Here is a 17,782-nt window from a genome sequence, read left to right as displayed (position 1 = left end):
AACAATGTCGGTTCATTCAGATCAATAATATTGTTGTATCTCAGGTGAAAAAAAAAGTACACTTCTATAATGTACTTAAAGTGCTCTATTTTCGCGCACTAATTTTGCACAGAAATATATTTAGCTACCACTTGTAGTACACTATGGGTTCAAATGTACTATAAGTGGTATCTGAATACATTTTTTAAATACAGAGATAGTATATTAAAAGCACATTTTAGTTCATATTTCATGCTGTCTCAAAATAGCACAGTTGAGTACACTTAGATGTTCTTAAGATGATCTTAAGAAGTACTAAAGAAGAATTTTTATTATATTAAGTACAAAATTAGTGCACGAAAATAGAGCACTTTAAGTATATTATAGAAATGTACTTTTTTTCACCTGGGATATTAAGTGTCCCCAACTAAGCCAAAGGCGTCAGTGGCAAACCTAAACTCCATCAGTGACAGAATGGAGAAAAAACATTGGGAGAAACTAAGCTCAGTCGGGAGGAATGAAACGAATACTGTATGATTATGATTCAGGCGGCACTACAAGTCAGAATTCAGATCGGGATTGGTAGCATTTAAATATTCATCCAGTTCCTTTTACTTCATCATGCCGATATGGAGTCGAAACTGGCCATAAGGGTCTGTGCGGAGGACCTGTCTGGTTCTTGTGGTCTTAGATGTGCACTACAAAGATGTATGCTACAGAATCTCATTGGAAGTATTAGGTTGTCTGAGTACTTTTTGCCTACCTTCTTATGAATACTGTGAAATACATACTACTCATCTCACATACTGTTTTATGCCTACTATATAGTAGGGAAGTACTCACATTTAGATGCAGGGCTAGACAGTTGTATCGGAGCAGGTTGGAACTAAACTCTGTAGGAAGTGGCCCTTCAGGAATGTAATTTGACATTTGTGCCTTAGAAAGTTTCTGGAAAGCATGATTTGCCCAGCTAAAGGAGCCAACTATAAAGTATAGAAACACCAAAGTCTGTTTATATCTGGCTTTTTTAACACTATTTGAGCATAAGAAACAACTCTTATGGCACAGTTAATGTCGGGTTTTGTTGCTGATTTAAAATTTCATTTAAATGTGAGATTGTCAAGCAGGTTTTGAGATTTCAGTATTTCCTCAATTAAGTAGATTAGACTCGGTCTTGCATGCCAGAAAAATAGCTGCCGCGAGGCACTGCAAATATGGCCACCAAGTAAACTGCTTTTCTTAGAAAGAGACTGTGGGCATACTCTCACACTGTCTTAAAGGAGTAGTTCACCCAAAAATTAAAATTGTTCCATAATTTACTCACCCTCAAGCTATCCTATAAGTGTATATGACTTTCTTCTTTCAGCCGACAATTGGAGTTATATTAAATAATATCCTGGCTCTTCCCAGCTTTGTAATGGCATTGAATAGTGTCTTAGTTTAGTTATAGTTTAGTTTAGTAATAGTTTTTGAAGCTCCAAAAACATAAATGTGACTCCAGTGGGTTGAAGGCTGAAGAAACTCAGTTTTTATTTTTTCCTTTCAGTTCAATAAAACAGACTAACACTTGGCCTGTTGATTTCCTCTGTGCGCAGAAAATTGTCAGTTACTTCACGTGAGGTATCGGTCTTTGGTATCGGGAGTATTTTTACGAGTAAGAGTACAAGTACATGAGTTTGGTATCGAGCCCGATACCGATACTGGTATCGGTATCGTTGCATCCCTAGTTTTTACAACCGTCTTGTGCATTTCATTCAGCTCATTAGACAGGTGTTTGCTGGCCGGGGCTTGACGGTGTGTCATACAGTGAAACACAAGACAGTGGGGAGTCTTTTTCTTCAAACATTTATTAAAGCCCTTATTTTTTTACCATCATTAAAGCAGCTCCATATGTGCAGCATGCTTCTAAATTATTAAAGGGTTATGTTTTGCTTGGTGAAGTACGTTTCAATCGCGTGGAAAATATCTAAAACTATCTCTTCATGTCATTGTGGACAAATTAGTAGACAAAAGAATGTCCTGGTTTATTTTGGTGTCTTCAATGTACTGCACATATACAGTGAATGCTTTGTCAGTGGAAGTTTCATCAAGTTCTCAACCAACTTTTCAACCAACGTGTTCACAACATCATTTGCCGTTCTGTCGATTCTGTCTTTTACCGTATTATTAGCTAGAGGTACAGTTTTAAGTTTGGAAGCCACCTGTGTCCTGCACGTTATTTCTGCCATTTTTACACATGCAGGTTTAAACTTTTCCCCAATGGCAGGAAAAAGTGGAGCGTCTGCTTTGGGTGCAAACGTACTAACAGTACAAGTGAAAAAGGCTACAAAAGGCTATTTGAGGCCACTTCAAGGTGCATGAACTCTCTCAACCCATTTTACCAGCATTTTATGCCAGATTGTCTCGCTCAATAGTCAAGGTCTAAAAGTAAACAGACTTCTGGAGCAGGTCTGTGTTCTCTCCCCCACCCATCTCTCTTTATGCCATGCTGGTGTATTAATAGAAGCAGATGGTGGGTTCATTCATTGATGTTGCATCTGGTTGTTCCTGACTGAACTCTCCCTACTGTGCTGCCCCATTTCCTGTCCCACCATACCTCAGAAAGGGCCGCCTATCCCAAATGCAAACATCCTTCCTCGCCGCTCAGTTAATGGCGATTCTCTCTTTTGGCCTCGTTCTGCTGTGCAGATGTGGTGAGATGTTCATACACTTGAAAGTGAAGCCGGTGTTTCTGAAGTCTCTCACCTGGCCCGTCTGTATTGCATTGGGCAGAGTTGTGTGGGGACCAGTTCAAGGAATGTGTAAGGAGGGAGAGATCTAATATCTATGTGTTTGGTGACTGAGAGTCAACAAATGCATTGTAGCGCTGCATTTTTAGTCGCTCCAGCACTGGCCTGCTCACATTGGATCATGAGAATGACTGTGCCAGTTCTGTTCACACAATTCAGTTATTAAAGGAACATTCTAGCCTCAGTACAAGTTAAACACGATGTTACAGGGTGTTAAAATAGTCAATGTTTCAACTGTATTGTCTCAAGACAATATGCATAAAATATGCATATTACCATGAATTTAGTCTGAAAATATACACTTGTGTTATGGCCAATGTTACAGCTTCTTTAAAATGACAACATAAAAACATAAACACTAAAGCCCTAAAAAATGAGTGTTAAAAAAAATTATTGAAGCATTATTTAAGGTCAAATGATAACACAAGTTTTAACAGAAGAATTAATGTGCTTTGGTAAAATTATAAGCTTCACATTTCTGCTTTCTTCAAAAAAATTGGCCCCATTTATTTTCATTGTATTTTCATCATTTTCTATGTAGTGTAGTTATTCACAGCTATATCGTGAGCAATAAGAAGCGCCTTGACTTGACTGTTATTATGTATAGTATTCAAGCCACTTTTGTAAATTGTTTTATGAATAGGACAATTTGAGAGTCACACCACTTAGTAAATGTGGTAGTCAATCGTAAACACTGTGTAAACATCACACTGCAGCAGAATACGGTTGTCATTTCTATATTGGAGTCCTTAATAAGGTTGTGTTGGCACACATAGTTCGGTTATTTACATTTTCAGGACTCACAACTGTTTTTTAAGCGAAATCCTGCTGTGTGAACAGAACCATAGTTATCTGTAACATCATAAAGTGCGAGTGATCAACCACTGGTCGGTGACCATAATGTTTGTATAAACTGTAGGTAACAACTGGTAAAATGTACACCTAGGTCATAAAAACCGTAATGAAACCTACACTTAAATATTTTCTTCTCAGCCATGTCATCAATTGCTCTTGAGCGAAATCTCCTCCCATCCGTTGTCCGATTGGCATTTCGCAAGGATTCCTGGGTAGTTAAAGTGTGCGGAGCCTGCATCTATGCGGGCTTCGTGGAAGACCGCTTCAAGGGTACAAAGGGGGCGCTGCTGAGCACACTTCAGAGCGTTAAAATGCTGAATGGGACGGCCTACGGACTCGTAGACTCGGCGAGCACGCGCAATTTAAGTCCACGAGACCGAAAGTCCACATGAAGTGCGCCATTTGGGACAGGGCCTAAATCGTGCGCATGATTTACTAATTCATTCCCTCAATTTACTAAAACGTGTGCACGATTTACTATTTCGTTCCCTCGATTTACTAAAACGTGTGCATGATTTATAAATTGAGGGAACGAAATAGTAACTCGTGTGCACGATTTAGTAGATCGAGTGAACAAATTAGTAAATTGTGCGCACAATTAAATTTTTTTCTTCCATGTCATGTGCGGGGCTTTGTACATATCACCGTAGTTCAGATTTGAAATGTACAGTGTTTGGCACTAAGCTTAATACTCCAACAAAAGCAAATGTGACATAAAAAGCATTAGTAATCATGCCAGTTTAGCTTGTTAATTTAGCTCAATTAATTGACCGTTAATGTAAACAACGATCGATTATGGAAATTTATGTTTAAAATGACATCCCTAATCTCATGGATGAATTTGCGCCTCAACTGAACATTTGTCATGTCAGATGTAATAAGACCTTCCAGTTTTATGAACGTCACCATTTTTTATATTACTTTACTTACTGTCACTATGAAAACAAACAGTACAAATTTGTCACTGGGGCAGTGCTCTATAGTAATATATATCATATATGTACTAATCCAGTGGTGTGCCAATATTGGCAAAAATGTTATCTTAATTTTTTCTGGGATTTTGCCACTAATGAGACGATATATATCGATGAGTGTATCTTTTTGCTGGTACATCAGCTGCTTTGGTTTAACAGCTGATTCACAAAGTTTGTTATATTCTTCATATTCTGTGCAATGGTTAGTTCATGCAGTGACAGCAATTAACTTTCCTATTAAGGGGTGATATTTGCCCACTTAAATGAATTTCCACAGGATGTATACCTTTATAATGGCAATTGTTTATAACCTTATTGGGCATAAAGTAGGCATAAAGCTATAAAGCTGTTACCAATCAATTGAAAGCAATATCAACAAAATCCATCTTTGCACTGCAGAAGTGGCACAGAAGCTTCATCTGAAAAGGCATTTAGATACAAAGAGTTTAATGCAGCTAATGGTTATAGATAGCATTTACAATTGCTTGAATAATGCTATGAGATTTTTTCTGTGTGAACAGGACATTTCGAGACCTTTAAGTAAATTCAGTTCCCAAATACTGAGAATGTGAACACAGCCATAGCCAAAAAGAAAAAAAAGAAAAAGAAAAAAAAAAACCCAGCCAAAAAATGGACATGATGACATTGCTATACTGTATATGAACCGTTGGAGCCCTACTGTCCCGGATGTGTCAGGGATGTAGGTGTGCACTTGCATTTCACCTCTTTTCTTCATTCCCTCAGTCCGAGACACTCTGGAGACATGGGAGAAACTATCAGCCTGTGACTCACAGGCTAAATGTCCCGAGTACACACTGTAAATAAAACAACCTCTGTTGAGCACCTATACCTGACACCTCTAAGGCATTCACTCAGCAATCTGTCATCTTTTGTCTGTCATAATCAAATCTCTTAATGTGTTCTTATCTATAGAATTACCTTCATGCCAATTTTATGTGGGTGGGGATTTTTTTTTTTTTTTTGTGACTCCCAGCTCTCCTTTTAAACAAACACATGCACGTACACCTCTGTCAACACTCCTCACCCCCTTTTTTCTCTTCCCAAAGCCCTGCCTCACTGTGAGAGAGACTGTCTCCCTTCTTCCCCATGCTTCATGGCTGCAGCCTGTCTGTCTGATAACATCAGGCTCTCTGAGATTAGCTCCCATGAGGGTGCTGTTAAACTGGTTACCTCGGCCTTCCATGTTTAGCCGTAAGCTATCTCCTACTTTACAAGCTGGAGTGCGGCGGTTCTCTGATAGCACAGTCTTCATTGTCCTTTCTTTGCACTGTGCGTCCAGGACTCAACGGCCTTATTGTATTACGGCAGCACAAGGCACAATTTTAGGCACAACCGTCGCTTAGCAATCAGGCCGTGTGAAGGAGAGATAATAGACCTGCCAAAAGAACATAGTGGGACAGGTGATAAAAAATAGCTTGTTCTTCTTAGAACTTTGTAACCAATGCCTCCACCCAGTCATTACAGAGCACAGTGCTCAATTCATGTACATCTTATGTTCAGAATGCTAAAGACTTAATGTGCATACTTGCTGGATTCTGTCCCAGCGATGGTGGTCCAGTCAGACTTGGGCTGTCACTGTGGTCAAGGGCTCTCATGAGGTACGACCAGCTGACAAATTCCTGTCTGAGCATTGGAAACACAGCTGTATATATATTTCTTCTCACGTCGTGTAAAAAAAAAAAAAAACTCCTAGTCCTGCGTGTGAATTTGAATAACGCTAATGTGAAAGGCGTACTGTAGTATACATACCAACAAATACTCTTGTGGCAGAGATCACATAGTAGTACTGAGAAATGCATTTTTAACATTTTTTTCATGCTTAAAGTAAATGTGGGTAGTTATTAGTACTAAGGCAAGCATCATTATATCATTTATGTTGCTCATAACAGTTTTTTTTTACACCCTTCTCATATTCTGTCTGTCTGTGTGTGTGTGTGTGTATATATATATATATATATATATATATATATATATATATATATATATATATATATATATATATATATATATATATATATATATATTAGCCTTTGCTTGCCATAACATCTTTTTATTTAATTACATTTGGTTCCTTAAATCATTCAGCTTGCAACCACCTTGCAAGGCCCTAGCAACCACCCATAATACCATAGTAACCACATCAGCCCGTATTAAACATTCAGACCACCCTAGCATTGCAGCAACACATGTATTCTTCAGAAAATGTAAAAATTTCATTTACAATTTGTAAAACAGATTTGAAAGCCATTTCCCACTCTCTGTGCTGCCGCTGTGGTGGTCTCAGTATGCCAGCGCTCTGTTATTCCTGGAGTGCTACATCAGAGGCTGGGCCGATGGCTGGAGCCGTCTGGTTCTGGCTGAGATCCAGCAGGCAACAGCAGTGCCAGAGAGGGAGGGAGGAGTGGGCCCGTCTGCAGAGGTGTGGGTGGCCCAGTGGGCAGCTCAGTCAGCAGCAGTATTGCTCTGGGACCCAAGGTGGTCTGTACCCTGCCTTTTGGTGGTCTTACTTAGTTTCCTTTTCTTGTTGTTTGTTAGTGATTTCAGCTTGAGTCACACACTTCAAAGCTGGTTACAGTCCCCTCTCTTTTTCTCCTTTTACTCGCTGTCTCTCACACTCTTTCTACACATTTGCAAGACAAACAAACAAACACCTCCTGGCCTCCACATCTGTCCATGGATGAACACCAGCAATGTAATATCTGCTTTTCATTCAGTCTTTATTGCGTCTTTTCATCCTACCTCATTACGAATGTTCAGTGTGAAAAGTCTGTGCGACAAACATTTTAATTTGAATTGAAAGCTGTTAAAGAATTAGTTCATTTCTGATTGAAATTTTCTTCATAATTTACTCACCCCCATGTCATCCAAGATGTTCATGTCTTTCTTTCATCAGTCAAAAAGAAATGAAGGTTTTTGAGGAAAACATTTCAGGATTCTTCTCCATATAGTGGACTTCAGTGGGGTTCACCAGGTGGAAGGTACAAATTGCAATTTCAATGCAGCTTCAAAGCGTTCTATGCGATCCCAGACGAGGAATAAGGGTTTTATCTAGTGAAATGATTGGTCATTTTCTAAAAAAAATAAAAATGTATATACTTTTTAACCACAAATTCTCATCTTGCACTAGCTCTGCGATCCGTACGTATGGCGTAATCACGTTGCAAAGGTCATGCGTGACGTAGGTAGAAGTACCGATCCAGTGTCTACAAAGCAAACGTGCAAAGATTAAGCCAAACGCCCTTTACAAAAAAAAGGTAAAACAATGATATCGGACGATTTTGAAGTTGGAGGAGAAAATTAGATTAAGTTTTTCACCCTACTGTGGTACTTCCGCCTATGTCATGCGTGACCTTTCAACGTAATGCATGGCGCATTGCAGAGCAGTGCAAGGCGAGCATTTGTGGATAAAAAGTATATATATATATTTTTTTTTTTTTAGAAAATGACAATTTTCACTAGATAAGACCCTTATTCCTCTGCTGGGATCGCTTAGTGCGCTTTGAAGCTGCACTGAAACTGCAATTTGGACCTTCAACCCAGTGAAACTCACTGAAGTCCACTATATGGAGAAGAATCCTGTAATGTTTTCCTCAAAAACCTTCATTTCTTTTCAACTGAAAAAAGAAAGACATCTTGGATGACATGGAGGTGAGTAAATTAATAGGAAATTTTCATTCTGAAGTGAACTAATCCTTTAATGCACCTGTTCAGACAGACACAAACATGATTGCATGCTGCCAATGTGAAAGATTTTTTAACTGAGAGTTGTTCTAATAGGGCTGCAAGATTCAAGCTATATAATAAGAGAGTGAATTTGTACTTTCATTTAGCCCATTTTGCGTTTTTTTCCCCGCATTGGTCTGAACAAACAAATTGCATGCGAATATCTGAATTGTCACGCCAAACATTTGTGCTGGTGTGAACAGGCCTTCGCTCTTGAAATGTCACAGTTGTTTTTGGGGGCAGGGTCACAGCGAGGGCAGAGGGGAGAGATTTAACAAAAGACTGAAGGGTGCGGCGTCAGCCCGAGCTTTTGGAGTGTGCTTGACTCTTGAGTCTCTCTTTCTAAAGCTGTAATTACAGTCGAGACGTCCAGATGAGCTGTGCGGCACAACTCAGTGCACTTTGAGTGTCCTCTCTCCTCAGCGGCCAACTATACTGGCCGATATCCTATGTCCACTCCACAGCATTTAAGCCAGCGGTTTGCCTGCTGGATGATTCAAAGTCACTGTTGCGTAGACAGCAGAGGATATACGCTTACAACACTATAGAGGCGGAAATGTTACACACCGACTTCCCAGCACAGAAAGGACAAGTTCTAGAGCAACGTGAGAGGGATAATTGAAATCCCGTGGGTCAGGATATGCAGTTTGTCATGATCACCGTCTGTTCCTGTCAGTTCCCGGACTACATCTCCCATCATCCTCTCTGCCACTCACCTGCACACACTTAACACTAATCACTAATCACCACACCCAGCTGCAGCTCATTACCAGGACTATAAAGGACTCTTACACACATCACCTCACTGCTAGGTCTTGTTTTCACTTGTGTTACACTTCCAAGCGTTTCTCCTGTCTCTCTGTCTGTTCCGGTTCCCGTTACTGATCCCCATCTGGTTCTATTGTTCTATGATTGATCGCTGCCTGCCTTTTGACTACTGCCTGTTATCTGACTACGTTCCTGCCTGTCTCTGATGTTCCTGTTTGCCCCGTTTGACCATGCCTGTACGACCACGCTCAACATTTAATAAAGCTTTGCATATGGATCTCACTCTGAGTCCCGCCTGCGTTACAGAAGACCTAGCCCCATCTAGATCCAGCAGCTTTGTTGGGCGTCCTAGTCCCAGCATGGATCCCGCAACACATCTGGTCAGCCTTCGTCAAGGTAACTGCACCCTGGAGGTTCATATCCAGAAATTCCTGGACATTGCCCATTTTTCTGATTTACCGGACTGTGCCCTCATTGACTTTTTTGCTTATGGACTAAATGAACCTCTTAAGGGGTATTTAATCGCTAATGGTCCCCGAGGGACGTTTATGGAATTCTTGGACTTTGCCCTGCTTACCGTTGGTTCACATTTTACTGTAGGTGTCGCGGGGAAATGCGACACCGCAGTGAATCCTGTAATGGCCGCCGCATCAAAGAACACTCACAAAATGGCGGCCACTACAACATCACATCACGTCTTCGCTGATCACCCAGAGTCAAGTCACGTCTCCGCTGATCGCCCAGAGCAACGTCATGCCTTCGCAGATCGCCCAGAGCAACGTCACGCCTTCGCTGATCGCCCAGAGCAATGTCACATCGCCGCTGATCGCCCAGAGCCACGTCACGTCTCTAGATCAGTCAGAGAACGGCAAGGATTACGTTCCAGTGTGGTTGATCCACCGCTGATTTCAGCGCGAGCGGCTGGCATTCCAAAGCGTCAACCGGCCGCTTCGCTCTCAAGCCCATCGGCCGCTACGCTCTCAAGCCCGGTGGCCGCTTCGCACTCAAGCCCGGTGGCCGCCTCGCTCTCAAATCAGCCGGCCGCGTCGCTCTCGAGCCCGCCGGCCGCGTCGCACTCGAGCTCGTCTGTTTCAACGCACTCAAGCTCGTCTGTTTCAACGCACTCAAGCTCGTCTGTTTCAACGCACTCAAGTTCGAGTCCGCCGGTTGCTACACACTCAAACTCTCTGGATGCGAAGGACGAGATGGCCGCTTTGCCAGTGCCCACGGGCAAGATGGCCGCCCCTGCAGTGCTCAAGGATGTGGGGGGCGTTCCAGCCATTGAGTCCGCTCCAGAACCCGATTCAGCCAGTGAGTCTGCTCCTGAACACGCTCCAACCGGGGAACCATCGCCTCATCCTCGGAAGAGGAGGAGGAGGAAGAGGAAGGCTCATTCTATTCTTCCCCTTCTTACACCCAAGCTCCTCGCCCTGCCGGCGCCACCTGTGCTTCTTGCCCTGCCGGCGCCACCTGTGCTTCTTGCCCTGCCGGCGCCACCTGTGCTTCTTGCCCTGCCGGCGCCACCTGTGCTTCTTGCCCTGCCGGCGCCACCTGTGCTTCTTGCCCTGTCAGCGCCACCCAAGTTTCTAACCCTGCCAGCGCCGCTCAAGCTTCCAGCCCTGCCAGCGCCACTCAGGCGTCTTGCCCTGCCGGCTTCACCCACACGCCTGGCCCTGCCGGCGCCACCCGAACTCCTTGCCCACGAACCTGCGACGGGCCCTGCTGAAATCCCCAAGAACTTTTTTGGGGGGGGCAGTGTACCTGAGGGTGGGGAGCTTGTGGGTGGGGACCCTGCTCAACCATGGCCGTTAAGGGCCTCTGAACTGTTATGGCCATCTCTGAACTGCGAATTATTATGGCCTTTAATGGACTCTGACCCGCTGGGGTCACCTATAGACTCTGTTCTGCCGTGGCCGCCCGAGCCGCCTGACCTGCCGTGGCCGCCCGAGCCGCCTGACCTGCCGTGGCCGCCCGAGCCGCCTGACCTGCCGTGGCCGCCCGAGCCGCCTGACCTGCCGTGGCCGCCTGACCTGCCGTGGCCGCCCGAGCCGCCTGACCTGCCGTGGCCGCCCGACCCGCCGTGGCCGCCCGAGCCTCCTGACCCGCCGTGGCCGGCCGAGGCTCCTGGACCTGCATTGGGGACCCCGTTCCTGTCTGCATGCAGGTCTCCAATGCACCCACCCTCCCTCCCTAGCTGTTCCTTTTACGCCGCGAGGACGCGCCTTCCGGGAGGGGGGCGTTATGTCATGATCACCGTCTGTTCCTGTCAGTTCCCGGACTACATCTCCCATCATCCTCTCTGCCACTCACCTGCACACACTTAACACTAATCACTAATCACCACACCCAGCTGCAGCTCATTACCAGGACTATAAAGGACTCTTACACACATCACCTCACTGCTAGGTCTTGTTTTCACTTGTGTTACACTTCCAAGCGTTTCTCCTGTCTCTCTGTCTGTTCCGGTTCCCGTTACTGATCCCCATCTGGTTCTATTGTTCTATGATTGATCGCTGCCTGCCTTTTGACTACTGCCTGTTATCTGACTACGTTCCTGCCTGTCTCTGATGTTCCTGTTTGCCCCGTTTGACCATGCCTGTACGACCACGCTCAACATTTAATAAAGCTTTGCATATGGATCTCACTCTGAGTCCCGCCTGCGTTACACAGTTATTAGCAAGCCCTTTCTCTGCTGAGTCCAGGCATACAGACACCCCCTTTTCCTGTTCTTTTGCTATTTATACATTCATACACATCTTTAATCATTTATACTGCAGGGAGAGGAGTGAGTGGGTTAATGAAACGGATGTGGGCTCTTGAAGACTCACTTGGCACTGGTTTTGGCGGTTAATCATATTGTAATCTTGATTCTGTTTCTACATGTGAACCTCTGCTTGGTTGGTGTGAGTGGATGAGAACAGCAATCGACCTGAAAGGTCAGAGGTCACCAGGCTATGAATGGTGGAGTTTGATTGGCACAGCTCTTGAGCCATGTTTGTCTGCGTCACAGTTCTGCTCTCTGTGCTGCGTACGCAGAAAATTGACTCGTTGTGCCTAAGAAGCCACTCTGAGCGAATGAACCGTTACCTCACTGGAACACTGTGCCCTTTTATAGAGCTGCATTACTCAACCTTGACTGAGATCAACTGAACAAAATCTATCCTTAGACAAATCAGATTGTCTAGGTCTGTTAGTCAGACTTTGCAAAACTCGGACTGGTATGATTTCAGACTAAATCAGACATTAAAAAAGAAGAATTATTGTTTTGTCAGACTGAAATCTTTTAAAGCACATTCTGAATACTAGGGCTATAACCATCATAGACATTGATAATTAGAAACGGCCAAATCGTCCCCCCCCAATATTTGAAATTCTTGCACTGCACTTTATTGTGTAACACTCTGCATGTTGTTATGATGACAAAAAGGTTTAAAAGTTAAATTTTTAGTCTGGTCTGCCTCAGCCGTCTAAGAACGCTCGTCAATGTCAAAATGATTGAGATGGCCAATCAAATGAAAGTAGGTTGGGTTTACATTCTCTTTTTGCTTGTGAACAGTCTTCACAGAACAGACGAGCGCGCCAATCGATCGATTAACGTCATTGCGGAGGTTCTGTTCTTTCCGATAAAATCGCAAAACAAATGCACACAAACTTGTCCCTGCTCTTACAACTATAGATGGACATCTTTGAAACTATAAGAGGGCGGATTAGAACACGAAACCTTTGATACTGTTAACAAAAGTTCTACCACTAGACCACTAGGGAATTTGAATATTAATATATTGAATGTATTTCACTAAATTGAAGAATCTCGGAATTAACAATATATTCTAATATGAAACTATCATATTAAACATGAGGGGCCCTATAATACACCCGGCGCAATGCGACGCAAGGCGCAGTGCAAATGTGTTTGCTAGTTTGCGTCCGGCGCTGTTCGCGTTTTCCCGTTCAGCGCCACGTCCTTAAATTAGTAAATGCATTTGCACCAGTTAGTGCGCCCATGGGCGTGCTGGTCTAAAAAAGAGGCGTGTTCAGGCGCATTGCCGGCGCATTGCTATTTTAAGGAGCTGAAAATAAACTGCGCCATAGACCAACTCAAACCTGGTCTAAAGTCTAAAGTCAATGGCGCAATATTTTTTTGTTAGAGCGCGTTGGTAGAAACTGCGCCTCTGGGCGCGTCCACAGTGCGCGTTGACTTTGCTTATTACACACAGGGATGCGCATCACACAAATATGCCAAATATTAAAAACAAAAGGATTACAGTGTAAAAGAATATTATTGTGTAGGCTACATAAATATAAAAGCGTTCAGCTTTTCCACCAACAAATTCCGCCATGTAAATAGCAATCCGCCATAGCGTGAGCGCATCTCGCTCTTAAAGGGAATGGGAGATGACACTCTGATTGGTTTATTGAACGTTACGGCCATTACTCATTAAGAGAATAGGGACAACCCATTTCAAAAATGCGCCCTGGCACACGGACCGTTTTTCCGTCGTTAAAATAGCAAAAGTGGATTTGGACACGCCCTGAGTGCACCTGCGCCGTGCACTTTACACTTTGCGTTTAGATCGTTAAAATAGGGCCCGAGATCTCAATGTACTATTGAAATTAAATTCTGGACAACGTAATGTTTTTTTTTTTTTTCTCTACAATTGTTTTTGTACATATCTGATATAGCATTGTATCAGCAACAATTTCTTTCACCGTTTTGTTTCTTTATGCTTTAAAAAAAAAAAAAAAATGTTCAAGCCTGGTTATGGCCTTGCTGACTACTTATTACAGTTCATCCTAACCACAGTTATCATCATTGTGTATTTAATTCTTTAGAGTTGATTCTTTCGATTACAAATTGTTTTGTATACATTGACAGACATGAAGATGGAGACATACACAAAATGTACTTGTAGCTCAATTGCAACTGTGCATGTAAACACATGCATTGTTAATAAATTTTGTCATTTTGCGCCTTCAAACAAAAGACATGCCAACCACTTAACCTGTTCGATTTTAACTAATCTTCATTCAACTAAAATTAGCAACCTGGGATGCTTTATTGTTCAGAAAATGTAATCGTTAGTAAACTGCTGTCGTCAGAGGCGTCATGTTTTGTCCATGCTTGTTAAGCTGTAGCTAAGTAGTGTGTTCTCTGGACCGTAATGTATGGATGGCCCCTTGACCTTAGGGCTTGTGGGAGCAACTTTGGCCTCTGTCTCACACTAATTATGTCACTACATTAACAATTAGTTGTTATCCAAACCTCTTAACCCCTTCTAAGCATGTCTGGTGTGCGACCAGATAAGGTCACCCCCCCAACACAGACCTCCGTGTAGAGATACCAGCCCTGTGCCGGTGGGACAGGAGACAACTACACACTCTTCCTCTGAATTCTTGATAAAGCTGTGTCTGGGCTTCTCAGGAAGTAGGATATAAGGGTTTGTTGTGCTAGAGATTATGCAGCTGACCATGTAGCAATATGGAAGCCACTCTAATAAACATTTCCCCTGTTGTCAAAACTTGACAGTTACACTGTGTATACACCAGACATGAACAGCAAAAACAAAACCACTTCCATAATTATCAATGGTGCTATTTACAGTGAAAGCTAAAAGAACTGCTGCTGTCTGTTATTTCATTCAACAATGATAATGACAGCAAAAAGACTATTTTTATTTATCTTATATTTATTTCTTGACTATTTTCTTAAATATTTACAATGAAGTTTACTTGATCAAAATACTTGAAGTCTGCATGCCATTATTTAATATATAGGGTAACACTTTATTTTGACATATTTTACAACATTACATTTTACATGTTTTATTTTATTCCCTACATATGTTGCATATTTTTACTGTAGTAATAACATTAAATTATGCATAATTACATGCAACAAACCCTATAACTAACCCTAAGCCTATAGCCCCATGTTGTTAATTAATATTACTCAGTACTTAAAGGGAGAGTTCACCCAAAAATGAAAATTTGTTCCAAATCTGTAAACATTTCTTTGTTCTGTTGAATACAAAGGAATATGTTTTGAAGAATGTGTTAAACTGAAATGTTTTGGGGCACCCTTGACTTCCATAGTAGTTTTTTTCCTACTATGGAAGTCAATGGTGCCCCAAAGTGGCCAGGTTACAAACTTTCTTGGCAAAAAATATCTTCCTTTGTGTTCAACAGAACAAAGAAAATGATACAGATTTGGAACAACTTGAGGGTGAGTAAATGATGATAGAATTTTCAGTTTTGGGTGAACTATCCCTTTAAAGGGTAATATTACTCAGTACTTATTTAAAGTGATATTTCACCCAAAAATGAAAATTCTGTTATCATTTACTCACCCTCAAGTTGTTCTAAACCTGTATACATTTCTTTGTAATGCTGTACACAAAGGAAGATATTTGGAAGAATGTTTGTAACCAAGCAGATCTCGACCCCAATTTCCTACCATAGTAGGAAAAAAATACTATGGTTGTTAATGGGGGATGAGGTCTGCTTGGTTACAAACATTCTTCCAAATATCTTCCTTTGTGTACATGATAACAGAATTTTCATTTTTTGGGTGAACTTTAAGTGTGAACTTTAACAGTAATTATACTGTAACAATGACAACTTAAAGTGTACCTTTATATAGTATTTATATTTTATTTGTATATATTTTTATTTTTTTATTTATATTATTAATTTTATAAGTTATTTGATATGTATATTCTTTTTTATTATTTTATTTGCATATTATTATTTTTTTATTAATTGTGAAGTTTCACTAATATTGGTATCTACCAAAAATTTTGTATTGATTTGTGAAAACCTTGCTTTATTTCACACTAAAGTTAGGAAGTGAGAAAGCTTACCATCCTCTCTTTATCTCCTGATCAATAAGAGACCACCTGCCTCACTCACACCATTTCCTTTTCTACCATTTGTATTGCACAACTCCTTCCACTGACCCTGTCTCTCTGTGCCTGTGCATGTGTGTGTATTGTGCATGATGAGTTGGCAGAGTAACCGGTGACGATGGTTTACGGAAAGAGTGCTTTGCAGGAACAGTCAGTAGCTGCAGAGACTGATCTTCTGTTTAAACACACACAGCTTGCTTTGGTTCGCCCTCCTGCAGCCATAAAGCAATACAGAGGCTGCAGGCCCAGTGAAAAAGCCCCTTGCTGGGGATTTGACGCACTAAACCCCCCCACCCACTGCAGGAGTCAAAGAGGCCCTCAGTACCTCATCAGAGAGCTTTTGCTGTCTCACTATGTGTGTTAACATGCATGTACATATAGACAAATATCCTGTCTTGCACATGTTTTGCATGAGAATTCTTCTGTATGTTGGTAATGAATCATGGGACTGGAATGATATGTAAATTTGATCAGTTGCTGGTTGCTCATAAGAAACAAAACAGAGTGCATGTCAACTTTTTATTATTTGTTTTCAGTTCAGGTCTGTGAAGATAATCAAAGATGTCATCTAAGATGCAAAGCTCTAATAATATAGCCCAGGCCAGAAGGACTGTTCAGCAACTACGGATAGAAGCTAACATAGAGAGAATAAAGGTAAATGAATTGTTCATTATCATTACAAAAATGTACTGTGACATACCATGATTTTGATATATATACAGTGGGTATGGAAAGTATTCAGACCCCCTTAAAATTTTCACTCTTTGTTATATTGCAGATTTGCTAAAATCATTTAAGTTCATTTTTTTCCTCATTAATGTACACACAGCACCCCATATTGACAGAAAAACACAGAATTGTTGACATTTTTGCAGATTTATTAAAAAAGAAAAAACTGAAATATCACATGGTCCTAAGTATTCAGACCCTTTGCTGTGACACTCATATATTTAACTCAGGTGCTGTCCATTTCTTCTGATCATCCTTGAGATGGTTCTACACCTTCATTTGAGTCCAGCTGTGTTTGATTATACTGATTGGACTTGATTAGGAAAGCCACACACCTGTCTATATAAGACCTTACAGCTCACAGTGCATGTCAGAGCAAATGAGAATCATGAGGTCAAAGGAACTGCCTGAAGAGCTCAGAGACAGAATTGTGGCAAGGCACAGATCTGGCCAAGGTTACAAAAAAATTTCTGCTGCACTTAAGGTTCCTAAGAGCACAGTGGCCTCCATAATCTTTAAATGGAAGACGTTTGGGATGACCAGAACCCTTCCTAGAGCTGGCCGTCCGGCCAAACTGAGCTATCGGGGGAGAAGAGCCTTGGTGAGAGAGGTAAAGAAGAACCCAAAGATCACTGTGGCTGAGCTCCAGAGATGCAGTCGGGAGATGGGAGAAAGTTGTAGAAAGTCAACCATCACTGCAGCCCTCCACCAGTCGGGGCTTTATGGCAGAGTGGCCCGACGGAAGCCTCTCCTCAGTGCAAGACACATGAAAGCCCGCATGGAGTTTGCCAAGATGGTGAGAAATAAGATTCTCTGGTCTGATGAGACCAAGATAGAACTTTTTGGCCTTAATTCTAAGCGGTATGTGTGGAGAAAACCAGGCACTGCTCATCACCTGTCCAATACAGTCCCAACAGTGAAGCATGGTGGTGGCAGCATCATGCTGTGGGGGTGTTTTTCAGCTGCAGGGACAGGACGACTGGTTGCAATTGAGTAAAAGATGAATGCGGCCAAGTACAGGGATATCCTGGACGGAAAC

General features: G+C 42.1%; 1 protein-coding gene across 3 annotated transcripts in view; it reads left to right on the top strand.

Moving 5' to 3' along the window:
- Positions 1–17,782, top strand: part of gng12b (guanine nucleotide binding protein (G protein), gamma 12b) — a 67,226-nt gene that overhangs the window by 44,807 nt on the left and 4,637 nt on the right. For 2 of the 3 annotated variants that reach the window (XM_048199591.1, XM_048199593.1), the window contains exon 2: positions 16,551–16,668. In XM_048199591.1, the coding sequence (XP_048055548.1) occupies positions 16,576–16,668 (93 nt within the window). In that variant the 5' untranslated portion in view covers positions 16,551–16,575. The remainder of the gene's footprint in view (positions 1–16,550; positions 16,669–17,782) is intronic. The other variant, XM_048199592.1, reaches the window with a different exon arrangement.

Source organism: Megalobrama amblycephala, linkage group LG8 (genome assembly GCF_018812025.1).
Source record: "Megalobrama amblycephala isolate DHTTF-2021 linkage group LG8, ASM1881202v1, whole genome shotgun sequence".
Classification (NCBI taxonomy): Eukaryota; Metazoa; Chordata; class Actinopteri; order Cypriniformes; family Xenocyprididae; genus Megalobrama; species Megalobrama amblycephala.
Note: the sequence above shows the minus strand (reverse complement) of the source record. Positions and strands in the feature narration are given on the sequence as shown.